This window comes from Halichondria panicea, chromosome 6 (assembly GCF_963675165.1).
Source record: "Halichondria panicea chromosome 6, odHalPani1.1, whole genome shotgun sequence".
Taxonomy (NCBI): Eukaryota; Metazoa; Porifera; class Demospongiae; order Suberitida; family Halichondriidae; genus Halichondria; species Halichondria panicea.
In genome coordinates, this window is record NC_087382.1 from 2,691,963 (window position 1) to 2,704,462 (window position 12,500).

Below are 12,500 nucleotides of genomic sequence, written 5' to 3' on the forward strand. Positions count from 1 at the left end.
TGCAAATAACATGTGCTCATCATGACATGCGCACTGAAGGCCTTGTGAAGAACATACCAGCCCCACCCACTAATTCTGCAAAAACATACCAGCCCCACCCACTATTTCTGCAAGCTAACAGGTGTATTTTGTTGACAATAATAATTAATTATTATCATTATGAGGAGACAATTGCAACAGGATAGAGATACTACGACTGCCTATTGACTGGTTTACTGCCTCTGCGACCTTGTGCACACTGTGGACAGAACCACTTGCCCTTGGGTTTGGACGTGAGATTCACACACTGGAAGTGGAACCATTCAATGGAACACTGCAAGAACAACATACAATGATAACAACACACCAAGAGTACAACTCTTACATCATCATTGTCACAACCGATCATCTCTCCAAAGGAAACTTGCTGACATAGACAGTAGGTTGGTTCATTGGGGTCTAAAGGTTGTGAAGAGAGGTCAGGCATAGGTACAGCAGGTACCGGTGGAGAAGACTCATCAACACTAGCCACCAGCCCTCCAGGAGTAGGAGCAGGAACAGTACTAGTCCTGTGTGGGGAGGAAGCTAACACACACACACACACACACACACACACACACACACACACACACACACACACTTCTTCCTGATGGTCTTGATCTTCTTCTTGGCAGATCGTGCATTGTTGGGAGTGTCCTCATCATTGCACAGATCAACAGGACGCACTCTCTTAGTACCTGCATACCAAAGAGTGGTTACTATGGACACAAGAATGGTTGCGCTAGGTACCTGAGGAACGCTTTGCAGAGCTGATTATTCCACTCAGTTCTTTGCCAGACGTCAACACTTTCTGAGCATGATAAAATTCGTCTATTGTTGAGGAGCTATCGACAGCTTTCTGTTTCTGGAGCAGCTGTTGTTCATAATCGTCCACCTACACAGACAACGTGTGTATGGGTGGGTGGATGGTATGAGTGTGCTCACTGTCTCCAGCAATCGGGAAGAAACTTGAAGCTTTCGATTCCCCAAATCTCTAATGAGCAAAAGCTTGCTCTGTAGTCTTCTAAACAACACAACTTGTTGCCCCTCATCACCACTATTGTGCACAGCCACAGACAACAGTGTCTTGAGACTCTTCACATCTTCTACAGCACCTGCACAAACAGAAGTAACTAACACCACCACCGCTACTACTGCACTGGTACTATGGCCTACCTCTAGACTCCATTTCTGTGTCTCTGAGCTCAGTTAGACATCGCTGGATCTCCAGAGGTAAATACTCGACACCTAAAGTGGGCCTCTAGTATTAACACCCGATGAATACACACACACTTACATTCAAAGTACTTATCCAGGTAAGCAGCTACAGCCATTCTTATAATTATTTGTATGGTGTGCATTATCAAGAATATGTAGTGCGAAGTGCATGCCGTAGTGCAAAGTTTAAGTGTGCATTATCAAGATTGAAAGTCACCCACGTGGTTGTAAGAGAATAAAACATTAAACACAGCCAGTACAGTATAGTATTAGACAAATGTCTACCAGCTCGGAAACAACAGACAAGCCATCAACTACAGTCAAGGCAGACTCTACTGAAGACACTATAAAAGCTGTAGAGCCACCTGCCTCGGATTCTACTGAAGACACTATAAAGCCTGCCTCGGATTCTACTGATGACACTATAAAGCCTGCCTCTGATTCTACTGATGACACTATAAAGCCTGCCTCGGATGCTCCTTCAAGCACTGGGCCACTAGAAGAGAAGATACTGCGACAGATTGAGGTGTGTGTGTGAGGGAGGGGAGAGGTTGATCCATTTGTTCATACAGTACTACTTTGGTGATAGAAATCTCCCAAGGGACAAGTTTCTACAACAAGCAGCAGCTAGTGGAGAAGGAGGCTGTATCCTATAGTCAGTACACGTACTACCTCTACTGTGTGTGTGTGTGTGTATGATCTTAACTGAGCTTTGTAGACGTGCCCATTGCCACGTTGCTCACATTCAATAGACTCAAGGCATTGTCTTCCAATGAGGAGTTGATTGCCAATGTTGTGAGACAGAGTGGCAGCACTTTAGTACAGGTAGGTCGTGTGTATGGTCAGTAGTGTTCCCTTATTATATATGTGCTTATCAGGTGAGCTCTGATGGTGGATGTGTTAGACGTTATCCAGACAAGCCATTACCAGATATATTCTCCCCTGATCTGAGAAAGGTCATCAAATGCAAAACAGTGTATGTGGTAAGTGCACTTTGTGTGTGTGTGTGCGCGCTAATACCTATTGCATGTACAGAAAGGCTTTCCAGAAAATGTCACTTTAGATCAACTGCAAACATTCTTTGAAGGCTTTGGAAAGGTATAATCACTCCATCCACTCTATGTGTGTGCGCTGTAATCCCTTTGACCCCTGACAGGTGGAGCACATTCAGATGCGTAGATTTGGAGCTGATGACGGGCGCAAGTTTAAAGGCTCAGTATTTGTTGAGTTTGGATCCAAAAGCATCGCTGACTCTTTCCTTGCCACACAAAATGTACAGTTCCACAGCTCAGATCTGACAAAGGAGTCAAAGTGAGAACTATAACATTAAGTGAAGGATTGTCCTCATTATTGTCTCTACAGGGAAGGTTATTTTCAGCGTAAGAATAGTGACAGAAAGGAAAAGAAAAGTGTTGGAACAGAGTGAGGCCGCCTCCTACCTCACTAATCCTATCTGTGTATAATGGTCAGTACAGATTGTCTGAAAGCAAAGAACAAGTGGTTAAGTCTAAAGATTGTGTTCTGCATTTCAAAGGCTGTGGCGCTAGTCCAACATGGGAGTCTATAAAGGTGTGCTGAATGTGCTAAGACCACCATTGATTGAATGTATACACAGGAAGCTTTCAGTGAGTATGCAACAGTGGCGTTTGTAGATTTCTCTGATGACGATCGCACTGAGGTGAGTGGGTGGTACACACTACACACACTAAGGGTGAGTGGGTGGTACACACTACACACACTAAGGGTGAGTGGGTGGTACACACTACACACACTGTAGGGATTTGTGCGTTTCAAGGAAGAAGGAGGAGCTATCAAAGCAGTGGAAGGTTTGAGTAGTAATGCTGACCAACCACCACAACTGCTAGGAGTGGACACTGTTGTGAGAGTCCTGGAAGGTACACACACTTGCTTACCCACACACACACACACACACACACACTTGCTTACCCCCCCCTCACACACACACACACACACTTGCTTACCCCCCTCACACACACACACACTTGCTTACTCCCATGCACACACATGCAGGCTCAGAGGAAATAAAATATTGGACTAAACTTGAAGATAAAAAAAGAATGAAGATGTCTGGGAGCAAAGGTCGTGGTGGATACAAGAGGAAGGCCAGGAGAGATGAAAGACCACGTCCATTTAAGCAACTCAAAACTGAAGACTAGTACTTTTCTACTTTTCTATATTTTTCCCTTTACATTACTTGTTTTGAAAGGACACCATAATTATAGTGGGAGCGCTATAGCCTCGAGACTACCCGTCCTTAGCTATTTAGAGCCTAGGCGTGGTTTTAACCAGGTGCAGTAGTCTAGCCACGCCCTCAACTTCTTGCAAAGAGGCTGGAATTCGGAATTCGAGACTACCAGTGCAGTGCAGTGGAGGAGATCGCCTAGTATAGTACCTGTTAAATGTTCCGGAGTGTACGTGTGTAATGGCCACGGACACAGTTAGTCTGAGTCCCTACAAGAAACTTCCCTATGATGATCAGAAGAGGTAAGTGACAATAAACACTTAACTTGAGTACGAGTATGATGACTGGTGGCAGGTTTGTGTGTGTGTACCCAGCCTATCTGAATGCCAAGAAGACGCTGGTTAATGGGAGAAGAATCCCAAAGAGCAAGGCAGTAGACAATCCAACATGTCTGGAGATGCGAGATGTGTGTACTAGTCTAGGTTTGAACTGCTACCTGGAGGCAAAGCATTATCCAAGAGAGCCAATCAAAGACCAGCTGCATGGAGGCAGGCTGAGAGTTCAATTGATGGCTGTGGATGGCACTCCAGTGCTGGAGAACATTACTAGCAGTGAGTGGGTGTACCCATCCTCTCATTATATGCTTACTCTTGTACAGGACGAGAGCTATTGCTCATGCTCAGTGAAGTGATCCCTAAACTAAAGACACGACAAGGTGGCAAGTCAACAGAGGGTGGAGTCACTGGTGGTGGGCAAAGTTCAGGAGCATCAAAGAAGAAAAAGAAACGAAAATAAACTGTTTGGACTGTACACAATCATTGTGGTGTTAATATGATATTCAAATGAATTATATTCTCACAATCACAATGCCATTTCAACATTTATAGTACAAAATGGCTGAGTAGCCAGTGAGCAAATAAAACTCAAGAGCTACAGTATATAAGTCATTCAATACGGCTTCCGTCTGAAACTGCAACCTGCAGTTAAGGATCAATGATTATAATTTGTGTATGAATTTTAGTGTCATGGTATATACCTTCAGTAAGCCGGGCCCTACCACCAGTAGGCTGAGCAAGAACAGTACTGCAACTCACACACAGCACTACAGTCTGAGCATGGCTAAACACTGTGGTGATCTTGTAACAACCTACAGGGACAAGTCAACACAATATCAGTAACAGAATGGTCTCACCGGGACACTTAACGTCCATGAAGAAGCTGTTGGGACTTTGGACCAGTCTCTTGAGCTTGTGTTTTCTTGCTTCCTCCTCGGGAGTTGGGTGTAATAGGTCCCTGGCCAACTACACAACACAAGCAGTAGAGCTTGCACATCACCATACAACACACTGACTCACCGGCATTCTGTACTGTATTCTCTGATGGACACTAATAGGAAAAGAGGCAGACCCTGAACGACCTCGTGCTTTCTCAACGTGTTGCAACATTGCGCATGCGCATTACAAGTAAACAAATAAGCCACATTACGGATAATGGTGGATTCAACACACAAGTGTCCTCAGTTAGTGAGTGCATGCAATGCTTTAATAATGTCTCCTTTGTGTTCTCTCAGAGTCCTCTCAGCTGTTGCCTTGGATACGTCCAACTCAGTCATCTGCAATGGCCATTATAAGTACATAATTATACCAACACACAACTGGTTATAGCTCACCCCTATAAGAATTGATAGGCTACCACTATTCGTCATAGGCTGTTAGGCTAATGGAACTTACAATAAGCTCTACTTCTTGTTTCTTGATGACCACTTTAGCAAGCTCTTGATCGCTACAAATCAAATTCTTGAACAAGAACTTGTCGCTCACAAAACAACTCTTACCGTTTTAATTTAGCTTCATTCTTTTTACTGTGATCACCCTCGAGCATCGACATGGCCTGCACACACAAACCACACACACACGGAGAGCATTGCATTATACACACAGCTATATTACAGATAGCTAGTCTTAGACTATACCCACATGTCCGAGCTCTGGTGCTGCATCCAACTCCTCCACATAATCAGAGACCTTCTCTAGTCCTTGCGTCTCCTCATCACGATGGCTCTTCTTATTAGCAGTTTCTTCAGCCATTTTACTGTGTGCATGTGGGCAGTTAGCGAGTCGTAGATGTGTACGTTCGTTGTGTATAAATCTGCACATTAATTTAGCACTGTACACTACTGGGCTCCTCGTGGTCATGGCTGTGTTGAGATTGCTAGTGTTATGTCTTCTCTTAGTCACTGCGAGCACTGCCTACAGAGATGAGGATTTTGAGGAGTTTGATGAAGATGAGGCAGAGTTTGATTTTGAGGTGTCTGAAGAGTTAGATGATGATGAAGGTGAAGGTGAGCTAGTAGTCCCTGGTGTGTATCATTGACTTGTTGATCTCTCTCCTGCAGAGCTGGATACTGACTATGAGGAGGAGGGAGAGGAAGAGGTACAGTGTAGGTAGGTAATGTATGTACCACTGTCTGATATTCCTGCTCCAGTTGCCTGAAGAAGATGAGGACATTGATGGAGAAGAGTTTGAGGTAGTTATTGTACGTGTGTACTTGTGTAGCAGCCCCTCCTCCTTCTAGGGAGCAGCACCATCACAATCCAGGCAGTCCCCTGATGATCTCACACTATCAGAGGTAATACACACACACACACACACACGCACACACACACACACACACACACACCAGTCTACAGGCAAGATGAAGCCTTTCTGGCAGGCCTACATTGTGGAGCTGGTGGTAGTACTTTGCATGGGCCTCTATCTACTCAACTATTTCATTGGACGGGCCAGAAACAGTTCACTGGCCTACTCATGGTATGACATGCACATCTTGTGTGTGCTATTGTAAGAGCTTGTTTGCAGGTTGTCAGCACACAGGGAATTGTTGGATACAAACTTTACATTGGTTGGTAAGTGAGTGTGAGAATGGGTGAATGGTTTGAGTCAATACCCTCCACATAGGGGACAGTGGTGAAGGGGACGACCCTACTGAAGGAGAGCTTGTTAAGCTAGCCGATGATGAGTATGTACTATGGACCTCTGGCCGAGCACACTGCATAGGAATGCTCACACATATGAAGGTACTCTAGTCTACACAAGCACACCACCTCGTGCACACCTAGCTGTCTCTACACAAGCACACCACCTCATGCACTCACTTACAGCTGAGCCCAAGACAAGACCTCTTCTCTATATTCTCTGCATTCCTACAGCCAAACACGGACAGTACGGTAAGTTGTGTGGAGCTATGGAGGAGTGTATAACAACAGATTACTTGTGTTCATACAGACAGTAATATTCCAGCTGGATGAAAATGATATGGACACTTTAATATTTGCTTGTGGTCAGAAAAGAGCTCTAACAAAGCTAGTCAAAGAGTATGAGGATCTGAGTCGCTACTCACCATCCATCAAACCCATGGCACGTGCTGATGGATTGTTCCAAGCTACAGAGTCTGGAGAGGTGGCTGCTAGTGTGCTCAGTGATAGAATCATGACCTTCTTATCAAAGCACTCGCACGATATCCTCAGCATCCACATCACTGACCAGTACACTGGCATAACACAGGACAGGTACACTACTACTATTCTCTGTTGATTATTACTTTGGTCTCTAAATCTGTTGCTCTTTTATAGCTAATTATGGCTTTTGTAGATCTTTTGGTTGTCAATATTATAAGAGCCTGTAACTTTGTGTTTAGATTGACTACCATATAGTGCGAAATTTTCGAGGGTCTTTAATTTTCGCTGATTTCGTGGGTTAGCAATCCTACACGAAAATTGTTAGAATTATCTGCTATAACGTGCAAAGATTAAAGGCGTGGCTTTCAGTAAGCAGTCATTCCACAAACATTGTGCAACGAAATGCTTCTAGAGGTCATTCCACGAAATATAAGTACCTTCGCGCTTACTGGTTATGACCTTGTTCTGAGAGCCTTGGTTTGTGTCACAGTTACTTACCTTGATGGGGCCTGACCAACATTCTGATTATTGTGGTATCTCTTATCAAACAAATCACACACACACACAGTGAGGACTCTGACACAGTGGTTGTTAAGAAGCCTGAAAAGAGAGTTATTGTTACATTTGCAGGTAATCAGCCTTCATGTATTGCATGTACACATGACACCCACACACATGCAGGTTGTTCTATGGACAATGTTCTGATGAAGTTTTCCCTTCAGTTGCTGGAGCATATCGCATCTATCAAGCTCAGCAAAGAGGTTAGTGATTGGTGCCACCTGCTATTATCACAATCTTTCTTGTATCATAGGGTCGTAGCAAGGCTAATAGGAACAGGTCTAAAGTGAGTGCTAGTCTGGAGAAGTTAGCCCACTCCCAGCGACAAGAGGCAGCCCAACATAGACGTGAGGACAAAGCTAAAGCTGCCAAAGAGAAGATGCTAGCAGAGACTGATCCTGACAAACAGAGGAAAATGGAGGTACAGAATTAATCACATTCTTCATTATTGTATCTGTATTATTATGTTAAGGAACGTGAGAATAAGAAAGCACGCAAGAGAAACCAACCCAAAGTCAAGGGAATGAGAGTGGCAATGAAGTGAACACATCAATAGAATTTATTAGGAAACAATCTATAGACCGTTATAATTATTGTGTGCAAGTATAAAGATATAATAAAGTGTTCATATTATTTTGTTCATAATGGTGGCAACTTGACTCGGGCTGGGACATTGGCAAACCTACATTGTGTGTAGTATTTAATAACATAATAACAACACTGTGGGTTACCTCTTCATGACAAATCTTGCCTTGTCAGCACCTCCTGTTGTGTTATGCACACCTGCTATCTTGCGAGCTTTTGAAGTGTGTTCTTGCAACTTCCTCTTCTGAGCAGCTTTCTTCAACTGTAGGGACAAGACTAGATTAAGATGGATTATAGCCCATGGTCCGAGGCCAGAAAATGACAAATAGGCCGCGACAAAATTTTGGATTGAAACACATCATTTGAAACGAATTTTTCTAAGCTTTCAGAAAATCCTAAAGTTTTTGACATTGGATCAACTGTACTCAAGTTATGGCTGTTGAAAGACACCCCCCTCCGTTTAATCAATGATTTTGGGAATCTTTCAGCTGTCATAACTTGAGTTCTGTGGATTGAAAATCAAAAATTTTAGGTTTTTCTGAAAGCTTAGAAAGAGACCTTTCAAATGGTACCATCAAAGTTGATATTTGAGAGATAAAAGTATTTTCTAATTAAGCCGTACCATGGATTATAGCCCATGGTCCGAGGCCGGAAAATGACAAATTAGGCCGCGACGAAATTTTGGATTGAAACACATCATTTGAAACGAATTGTTCTAAGCTTTCAGAAAATCCTAAAGTTTTTGAGATTGGATCAACTGTACTCAAGTTATGGCTGTTGAAAGACACCCCCCCCCCCCCCCTCCGTTTAATCAATGATTTTGGGAATCTTTCAGCTGTCATAACTTGAGTTCTGTGGATCGAAAATCAAAAATTTTAGGTTTTTCTGAAAGCTTAGAAAGAGACCTTTCAAATGGTACCATTAAAGTTGATATTCGAGAAATAAAAGCATTTTGTAATTAAGCCGTACCATGGATTATATATAGCCCATGGTCCGAGGCCGGAAAATGACAAATTAGGCTGCGACGAAATTTTGGATTGAAACACATCATTTGAAACGAATTTTTCTAAGCTTTCAGAAAATCCTAAAGTTTTTGACATTGGATCAACTGTACTCAAGTTATGGCTGTTGAAAGACACCCCCCCCCCCCCTCCGTTTAATCAATGATTTTGGGAATCTTTCAGCTGTCATAACTTGAGTTCTGTGGATCGAAAATCAAAAATTTTAGGTTTTTCTGAAAGCTTAGAAAGAGACCTTTCAAATGGTACCATCAAAGTTGATATTCGAGAGATAAAAGTTTTTTCTAATTAAGCCGTACCATGGATTATAGCCCATGGTCCGAGGCCGGAAAATGACAAATTAGGCCGCGACGAAATTTTGGATTGAAACACATCATTTGAAATGAATTTTTCTAAGCTTTCAGAAAATCCTAAAATTTTTGACATTGAATCAACTGTACTCAAGTTATGGCTGTTGAAAGACACCCCCCCCCCACCGTTTAATCATTGATGATTTTGGGAATGTTTCAGCTGTCATAACTTGAGTTCTGTGGATCGAAAATCAAAAATTTTAGGTTTTTCTGAAAGCTTAGAAAGAGACCTTTCAAATGGTACCATCAAAGTTGATATTCGAGAGATAAAAGTTTTTTCTAATTAAGCCGTACCATGGATTATAGCCCATGGTCCGAGGCCGGAAAATGTCAAATTAGGCCGCGACGAAATTTTGGATTAAAACACATCATTTGAAACGAATTTTTCTAAGCTTTCAGAAAAATTTTGACATTAGATCAACTGTACTCAAGTTATGGCTAGGGTTATGCCTATTATACACTGACTGTACGTAGCAGTATAGTAGCTACCTTAGCCGTGTGCTTCTCGTGTGCTTGTCTGGCTTCCCTCTCCTCCAACCATTCCCTCTGATAATCAAGTGACAACAGGCGACTCAAATCAACAGCCTCAGATCTATAATTATATTATACCAGGTTACCATTGACAACACACATCAGCTTACTCACATCTGTGGCAGTTTAATAGGCTCCGAGCGCGTTCTACTGTGAGGTCCCCTAGGTGGGGGGTCCCTTGTATGGGTGGGTGGGGGGTCTATTGTGGGGAGGGTCCAGGTCATCCAAGAGCTGCTGAGGGATGACTGGTAGTCATGGTTATGTGGAGGGGGAGGGGGCGGTGTGGGGTGTGCAAACCAGTCGACACCACCGGCACCGCCCACACAGGGGCTCCACTCTTCACACACACCAGTGTACTCCGTGTGCACCAGGAGGTCTACGTAATGGGGATATCATACTAGTGAAGTACATGTATGACACACCTTTCCTCCCACCAGCCTTGGCGAGTGTGACGTAGTCCACACTATCTTCCCAAGCAGCTTCTTTGTTGTCCATGTTGTCTTATCACCATGGAGATATTTGTTTTCTAATTAGAGCCCATCAAAAGTAATGGCTGCCTTCAAAGAAGACACTTCTTTGGGCCCCCTTAAAGGAACGCCTGATGAAGAATGGTTGCTCCAGAGTCCCTTACACGTGGCTGCCTACACTGGAGACCTCAGCAAGCTAGAGGCGCTCCTAGAGACGGGTATGTGTGTGGATAGTAATATAGTGTACAGTGTTGACTGTCCCATACACACAGAGGGTGTTGATGAGGTGGAAGGTCAGGGCCGCACTGCACTCATGTACTCATGTATGGCTGATCAAGTGGATACACTCACTGCACTACTCAAGAAGGGGGCATTGCTAACAGCACAAGATAGCAATGGCCAGACTGCCCTACACTGGGCTGCCATTACTGTATGTGTATGTGTGTGTGTGTACAAGCCGCATTAATGTACATGTGTAGTGAGTGGATGGATTGTGGTGTGTGTGTCACTATATGCTCTTGTGTAGGGAAGCTACAAGAGTCTCCGTGTGTTAATCTCTCGATGTCCTGAGGTCCACATTAAAGACAATGATGGAAGGTTTGCACCACACACACACCACACACACACACACACACACACACACACACACACACACACACACGTGCAGGACACCTCTGCACTTAGCCACTAGCCATACCAACTCTAAGGTAAGCCCTCTTCTAGCACTCTAACTCTTGTGGTATACTCGTGTTGTATTGTTTGTAGTGTTTGGGGGCAATTGTGAGGAAACTTAAGGCACACCAACTAAACCTGCCGGACAACGAAAAGGTACTTGCTGTTGTCATGACTACTGTAACCATGGTATCTGTGCAGATGACGGCCCTTCATTGGAGTGCCTATAACAACACTACAGACAATGTTCGATTGCTCCTCAAAGCAGTGAGTAGTGATAATCCTCACTTCCCTCTACATCCCTCACCCCACTCTTTACATGTATTAGGGTGCTGATATTGTAGTGACTGACATGGATGGCAAGACTGCCTTGCATTGGACTGCTAACAATACTGATCCATCCACTGTACTGGCTCTGTGTGAGTTAGCCCCCACTGCAGTCAACCTTAAGGACTCTGAGGGAAGAACAGGTACACACACACACACACACACACACACACACACACACACACACACACACACACAGTGAAACTAAAGTCTATTCAACTTGTCAGTGTAGTTTACTTAATTTCTCTTAATGATATTCAAACAACGGTGTTCATGTACAGAGCACTTAGCGCATTACAAACAAGGAAATGTGGTTGTTTTGATGGTGAATCAAATACTATGCAGACCTCCATCCCTATTTTCAACCAGCTACATGTAAAAGTGTACTTGAAAGCACTGTGTACAGTTGATTGCAGTGCACTAGCATTGCCCAACAGAGCATTGCCCAACAGCAAAACCACAGTTAGAACAATTGGATTGTAGTTTTTGCTGTTAGTAATTTTCTGTTGGGTAAGGCCATAGATGTGATGGACTATGGGAAGAAGGTGTGGCTTAGTGGTTAGGGTGGTGGCTTAGTAGATCACATGAAAGATAAGGTGTGAGTTCAATTCCCTCCTGGGGGCTTTTTTTAAATCAGTAAATGTAATTTCTCTGTATTACAGTGTATACAACTGCTCACTATAATAATCTCTCTCTTGTGTGCAGCTCTTCACTTGGCAGTGGCTGCTGGCAATGTCGCTATTATAGACAGCTTGGTAAGCCTTGTCCCCTGTATCCACACTATCCCTGTACCTCTCCTCTGTTGACAGTGCTCTGGGCTGGCTAAGATTGACCTGAATGCACTGGACATGCAGTTCAGAACTCCACTTCATTGGGCTGCTGTCCTGGGTCTCTCTGAGGTGGTTACCTTGTTGATGGAGCGTGGTGCTGCCCCAGGAGTGCTGGACTCTGTAGGAGCTACCCCTCTACATTATGCTGTGAGCCCCCTTCCCCTGTTCCCCCCCCCCATACTGTGCCCCCTTCCTCATACAGGCCCAGAAAAATCATGTGGAGTGTGTCACTGCCTTGTTGTCCTTCCCTGCTGTGACTGACCT

General features: G+C 43.9%; 8 protein-coding genes across 10 annotated transcripts in view; 4 read left to right on the forward strand and 4 right to left on the reverse strand.

The window, feature by feature from the left end:
- Window positions 1-126: 126 nt before the first annotated feature.
- Window positions 127-1,392, reverse strand: LOC135337379 (inhibitor of growth protein 4-like). Of its 2 annotated transcripts, none has more exons than XM_064533313.1 (7): window positions 1,316-1,392; window positions 1,195-1,266; window positions 964-1,133; window positions 765-913; window positions 620-712; window positions 365-548; window positions 127-313 (listed from the first exon to the last, which is right to left on the reverse strand). In XM_064533313.1, exons 1-7 carry the CDS (start codon window positions 1,377-1,379, stop codon window positions 191-193), a joined length of 855 nt encoding a protein of 284 aa, XP_064389383.1. In that variant the 5' UTR covers window positions 1,380-1,392; the 3' UTR covers window positions 127-190. The 2 variants fall into 2 exon arrangements, with proteins under 2 accessions (XP_064389383.1, XP_064389382.1); XM_064533312.1 differs by having other exon boundaries at window positions 964-1,151.
- A 31-nt stretch (window positions 1,393-1,423) lies between these two features.
- On the forward strand, window positions 1,424-3,467 carry LOC135337371 (la protein homolog). The gene is made up of 11 exons (XM_064533304.1): window positions 1,424-1,762; window positions 1,809-1,881; window positions 1,955-2,061; window positions 2,115-2,219; window positions 2,272-2,334; window positions 2,393-2,547; window positions 2,599-2,658; window positions 2,712-2,805; window positions 2,852-2,914; window positions 3,014-3,131; window positions 3,268-3,467. The coding sequence occupies exons 1-11, from the start codon at window positions 1,514-1,516 to the stop codon at window positions 3,411-3,413; spliced, it is 1,233 nt and encodes a 410-aa protein (XP_064389374.1). The 5' UTR covers window positions 1,424-1,513; the 3' UTR covers window positions 3,414-3,467.
- A 103-nt stretch (window positions 3,468-3,570) lies between these two features.
- LOC135337386 (signal recognition particle 19 kDa protein-like) lies at window positions 3,571-4,306 on the forward strand. Its single transcript, XM_064533321.1, has 3 exons — window positions 3,571-3,741; window positions 3,794-4,050; window positions 4,098-4,306. Exons 1-3 carry the CDS (start codon window positions 3,680-3,682, stop codon window positions 4,232-4,234), a joined length of 456 nt encoding a protein of 151 aa, XP_064389391.1. The 5' UTR covers window positions 3,571-3,679; the 3' UTR covers window positions 4,235-4,306.
- On the reverse strand, window positions 4,270-4,951 carry LOC135337392 (small ribosomal subunit protein eS27). The gene is made up of 4 exons (XM_064533327.1): window positions 4,795-4,951; window positions 4,632-4,740; window positions 4,476-4,586; window positions 4,270-4,416 (listed from the first exon to the last, which is right to left on the reverse strand). Exons 1-4 carry the CDS (start codon window positions 4,882-4,884, stop codon window positions 4,388-4,390), a joined length of 339 nt encoding a protein of 112 aa, XP_064389397.1. The 5' UTR covers window positions 4,885-4,951; the 3' UTR covers window positions 4,270-4,387.
- Window positions 4,952-4,971: 20 nt separating this feature from the next.
- LOC135337387 (huntingtin-interacting protein K-like) lies at window positions 4,972-5,634 on the reverse strand (the record flags this gene model as incomplete). Its single annotated transcript, XM_064533322.1, is given in 4 exon segments — window positions 4,972-5,051; window positions 5,170-5,221; window positions 5,274-5,329; window positions 5,416-5,634. Coding segments are annotated over 4 exon segments (407 nt in total), but the record flags the coding sequence as incomplete, so codon positions are not given.
- On the forward strand, window positions 5,633-8,100 carry LOC135337370 (PAT complex subunit CCDC47-like). Of its 2 annotated transcripts, none has more exons than XM_064533302.1 (13): window positions 5,633-5,780; window positions 5,835-5,872; window positions 5,925-5,966; window positions 6,015-6,068; window positions 6,123-6,250; window positions 6,299-6,345; window positions 6,398-6,516; window positions 6,601-6,666; window positions 6,725-7,008; window positions 7,466-7,527; window positions 7,579-7,658; window positions 7,709-7,876; window positions 7,928-8,100. In XM_064533302.1, the coding sequence occupies exons 1-13, from the start codon at window positions 5,633-5,635 to the stop codon at window positions 7,997-7,999; spliced, it is 1,308 nt and encodes a 435-aa protein (XP_064389372.1). In that variant the 3' UTR covers window positions 8,000-8,100. The 2 variants fall into 2 exon arrangements, with proteins under 2 accessions (XP_064389372.1, XP_064389373.1); XM_064533303.1 differs by having other exon boundaries at window positions 5,633-5,774.
- LOC135337383 (uncharacterized) lies at window positions 7,956-10,470 on the reverse strand. Its single transcript, XM_064533317.1, has 5 exons — window positions 10,363-10,470; window positions 10,055-10,316; window positions 9,899-10,001; window positions 8,187-8,302; window positions 7,956-8,137 (listed from the first exon to the last, which is right to left on the reverse strand). The coding sequence occupies exons 1-5, from the start codon at window positions 10,433-10,435 to the stop codon at window positions 8,095-8,097; spliced, it is 597 nt and encodes a 198-aa protein (XP_064389387.1). The 5' UTR covers window positions 10,436-10,470; the 3' UTR covers window positions 7,956-8,094.
- LOC135337352 (inversin-like) overlaps window positions 10,454-12,500 on the forward strand; it is a 6,253-nt gene continuing 4,206 nt past the window's right edge. Inside the window, exons 1-10 of the mRNA XM_064533282.1 lie at window positions 10,454-10,625; window positions 10,680-10,837; window positions 10,934-11,004; window positions 11,075-11,114; window positions 11,173-11,235; window positions 11,281-11,346; window positions 11,408-11,549; window positions 12,112-12,161; window positions 12,216-12,383; window positions 12,439-12,500. The exon at window positions 12,439-12,500 is cut by the window's right edge and continues 122 nt beyond it. Coding sequence (XP_064389352.1) covers window positions 10,490-10,625; window positions 10,680-10,837; window positions 10,934-11,004; window positions 11,075-11,114; window positions 11,173-11,235; window positions 11,281-11,346; window positions 11,408-11,549; window positions 12,112-12,161; window positions 12,216-12,383; window positions 12,439-12,500 — 956 coding nt within the window. The 5' untranslated portion in view covers window positions 10,454-10,489. The remainder of the gene's footprint in view (window positions 10,626-10,679; window positions 10,838-10,933; window positions 11,005-11,074; window positions 11,115-11,172; window positions 11,236-11,280; window positions 11,347-11,407; window positions 11,550-12,111; window positions 12,162-12,215; window positions 12,384-12,438) is intronic.

What these genes read in the sequence shown, in the direction of transcription:
- LOC135337370 (XM_064533302.1), top strand. Translation starts at nt 5,633, where the DNA reads ATGGCTGTGTTGAGATTGCTAGTGTTATGTCTTCTCTTAGTCACTGCG. An exon ending in TTGATGGAGAAGAGTTTGAG is followed by an intron (nt 5,967 to 6,014) that starts GTAGTTATTGTA and finishes TCCTCCTTCTAG; the next exon opens with GGAGCAGCACCATCACAATC. An exon ending in AGTTCACTGGCCTACTCATG is followed by an intron (nt 6,251 to 6,298) that starts GTATGACATGCA and finishes GCTTGTTTGCAG; the next exon opens with GTTGTCAGCACACAGGGAAT.
- LOC135337371 (XM_064533304.1), top strand. Translation starts at nt 1,514, where the DNA reads ATGTCTACCAGCTCGGAAACAACAGACAAGCCATCAACTACAGTCAAG. An exon ending in GATCTGACAAAGGAGTCAAA is followed by an intron (nt 2,548 to 2,598) that starts GTGAGAACTATA and finishes TTGTCTCTACAG; the next exon opens with GGAAGGTTATTTTCAGCGTA. An exon ending in CAACATGGGAGTCTATAAAG is followed by an intron (nt 2,806 to 2,851) that starts GTGTGCTGAATG and finishes ATGTATACACAG; the next exon opens with GAAGCTTTCAGTGAGTATGC.
- LOC135337386 (XM_064533321.1), top strand. Translation starts at nt 3,680, where the DNA reads ATGGCCACGGACACAGTTAGTCTGAGTCCCTACAAGAAACTTCCCTAT. An exon ending in CCCTATGATGATCAGAAGAG is followed by an intron (nt 3,742 to 3,793) that starts GTAAGTGACAAT and finishes GACTGGTGGCAG; the next exon opens with GTTTGTGTGTGTGTACCCAG. An exon ending in GCTGGAGAACATTACTAGCA is followed by an intron (nt 4,051 to 4,097) that starts GTGAGTGGGTGT and finishes ACTCTTGTACAG; the next exon opens with GACGAGAGCTATTGCTCATG.
- LOC135337379 (XM_064533312.1), bottom strand. Translation starts at nt 1,379, where the DNA reads ATGCACACCATACAAATAATTATAAGAATGGCTGTAGCTGCTTACCTG. An exon ending in CCTGGATAAGTACTTTGAAT is followed by an intron (nt 1,267 to 1,315) that starts GTAAGTGTGTGT and finishes GGCCCACTTTAG; the next exon opens with GTGTCGAGTATTTACCTCTG. An exon ending in ATCAAGACCATCAGGAAGAA is followed by an intron (nt 549 to 619) that starts GTGTGTGTGTGT and finishes CTCCCCACACAG; the next exon opens with GACTAGTACTGTTCCTGCTC.
- LOC135337383 (XM_064533317.1), bottom strand. Translation starts at nt 10,435, where the DNA reads ATGGACAACAAAGAAGCTGCTTGGGAAGATAGTGTGGACTACGTCACA. An exon ending in CAAGGCTGGTGGGAGGAAAG is followed by an intron (nt 10,317 to 10,362) that starts GTGTGTCATACA and finishes CCCATTACGTAG; the next exon opens with ACCTCCTGGTGCACACGGAG. An exon ending in ACGAGAAGCACACGGCTAAG is followed by an intron (nt 8,303 to 9,898) that starts GTAGCTACTATA and finishes TTGTCCCTACAG; the next exon opens with TTGAAGAAAGCTGCTCAGAA.
- LOC135337392 (XM_064533327.1), bottom strand. Translation starts at nt 4,884, where the DNA reads ATGTTGCAACACGTTGAGAAAGCACGAGGTCGTTCAGGGTCTGCCTCT. An exon ending in GAATACAGTACAGAATGCCG is followed by an intron (nt 4,741 to 4,794) that starts GTGAGTCAGTGT and finishes TGTGTTGTGTAG; the next exon opens with TTGGCCAGGGACCTATTACA. An exon ending in CATGGACGTTAAGTGTCCCG is followed by an intron (nt 4,587 to 4,631) that starts GTGAGACCATTC and finishes TTGTCCCTGTAG; the next exon opens with GTTGTTACAAGATCACCACA.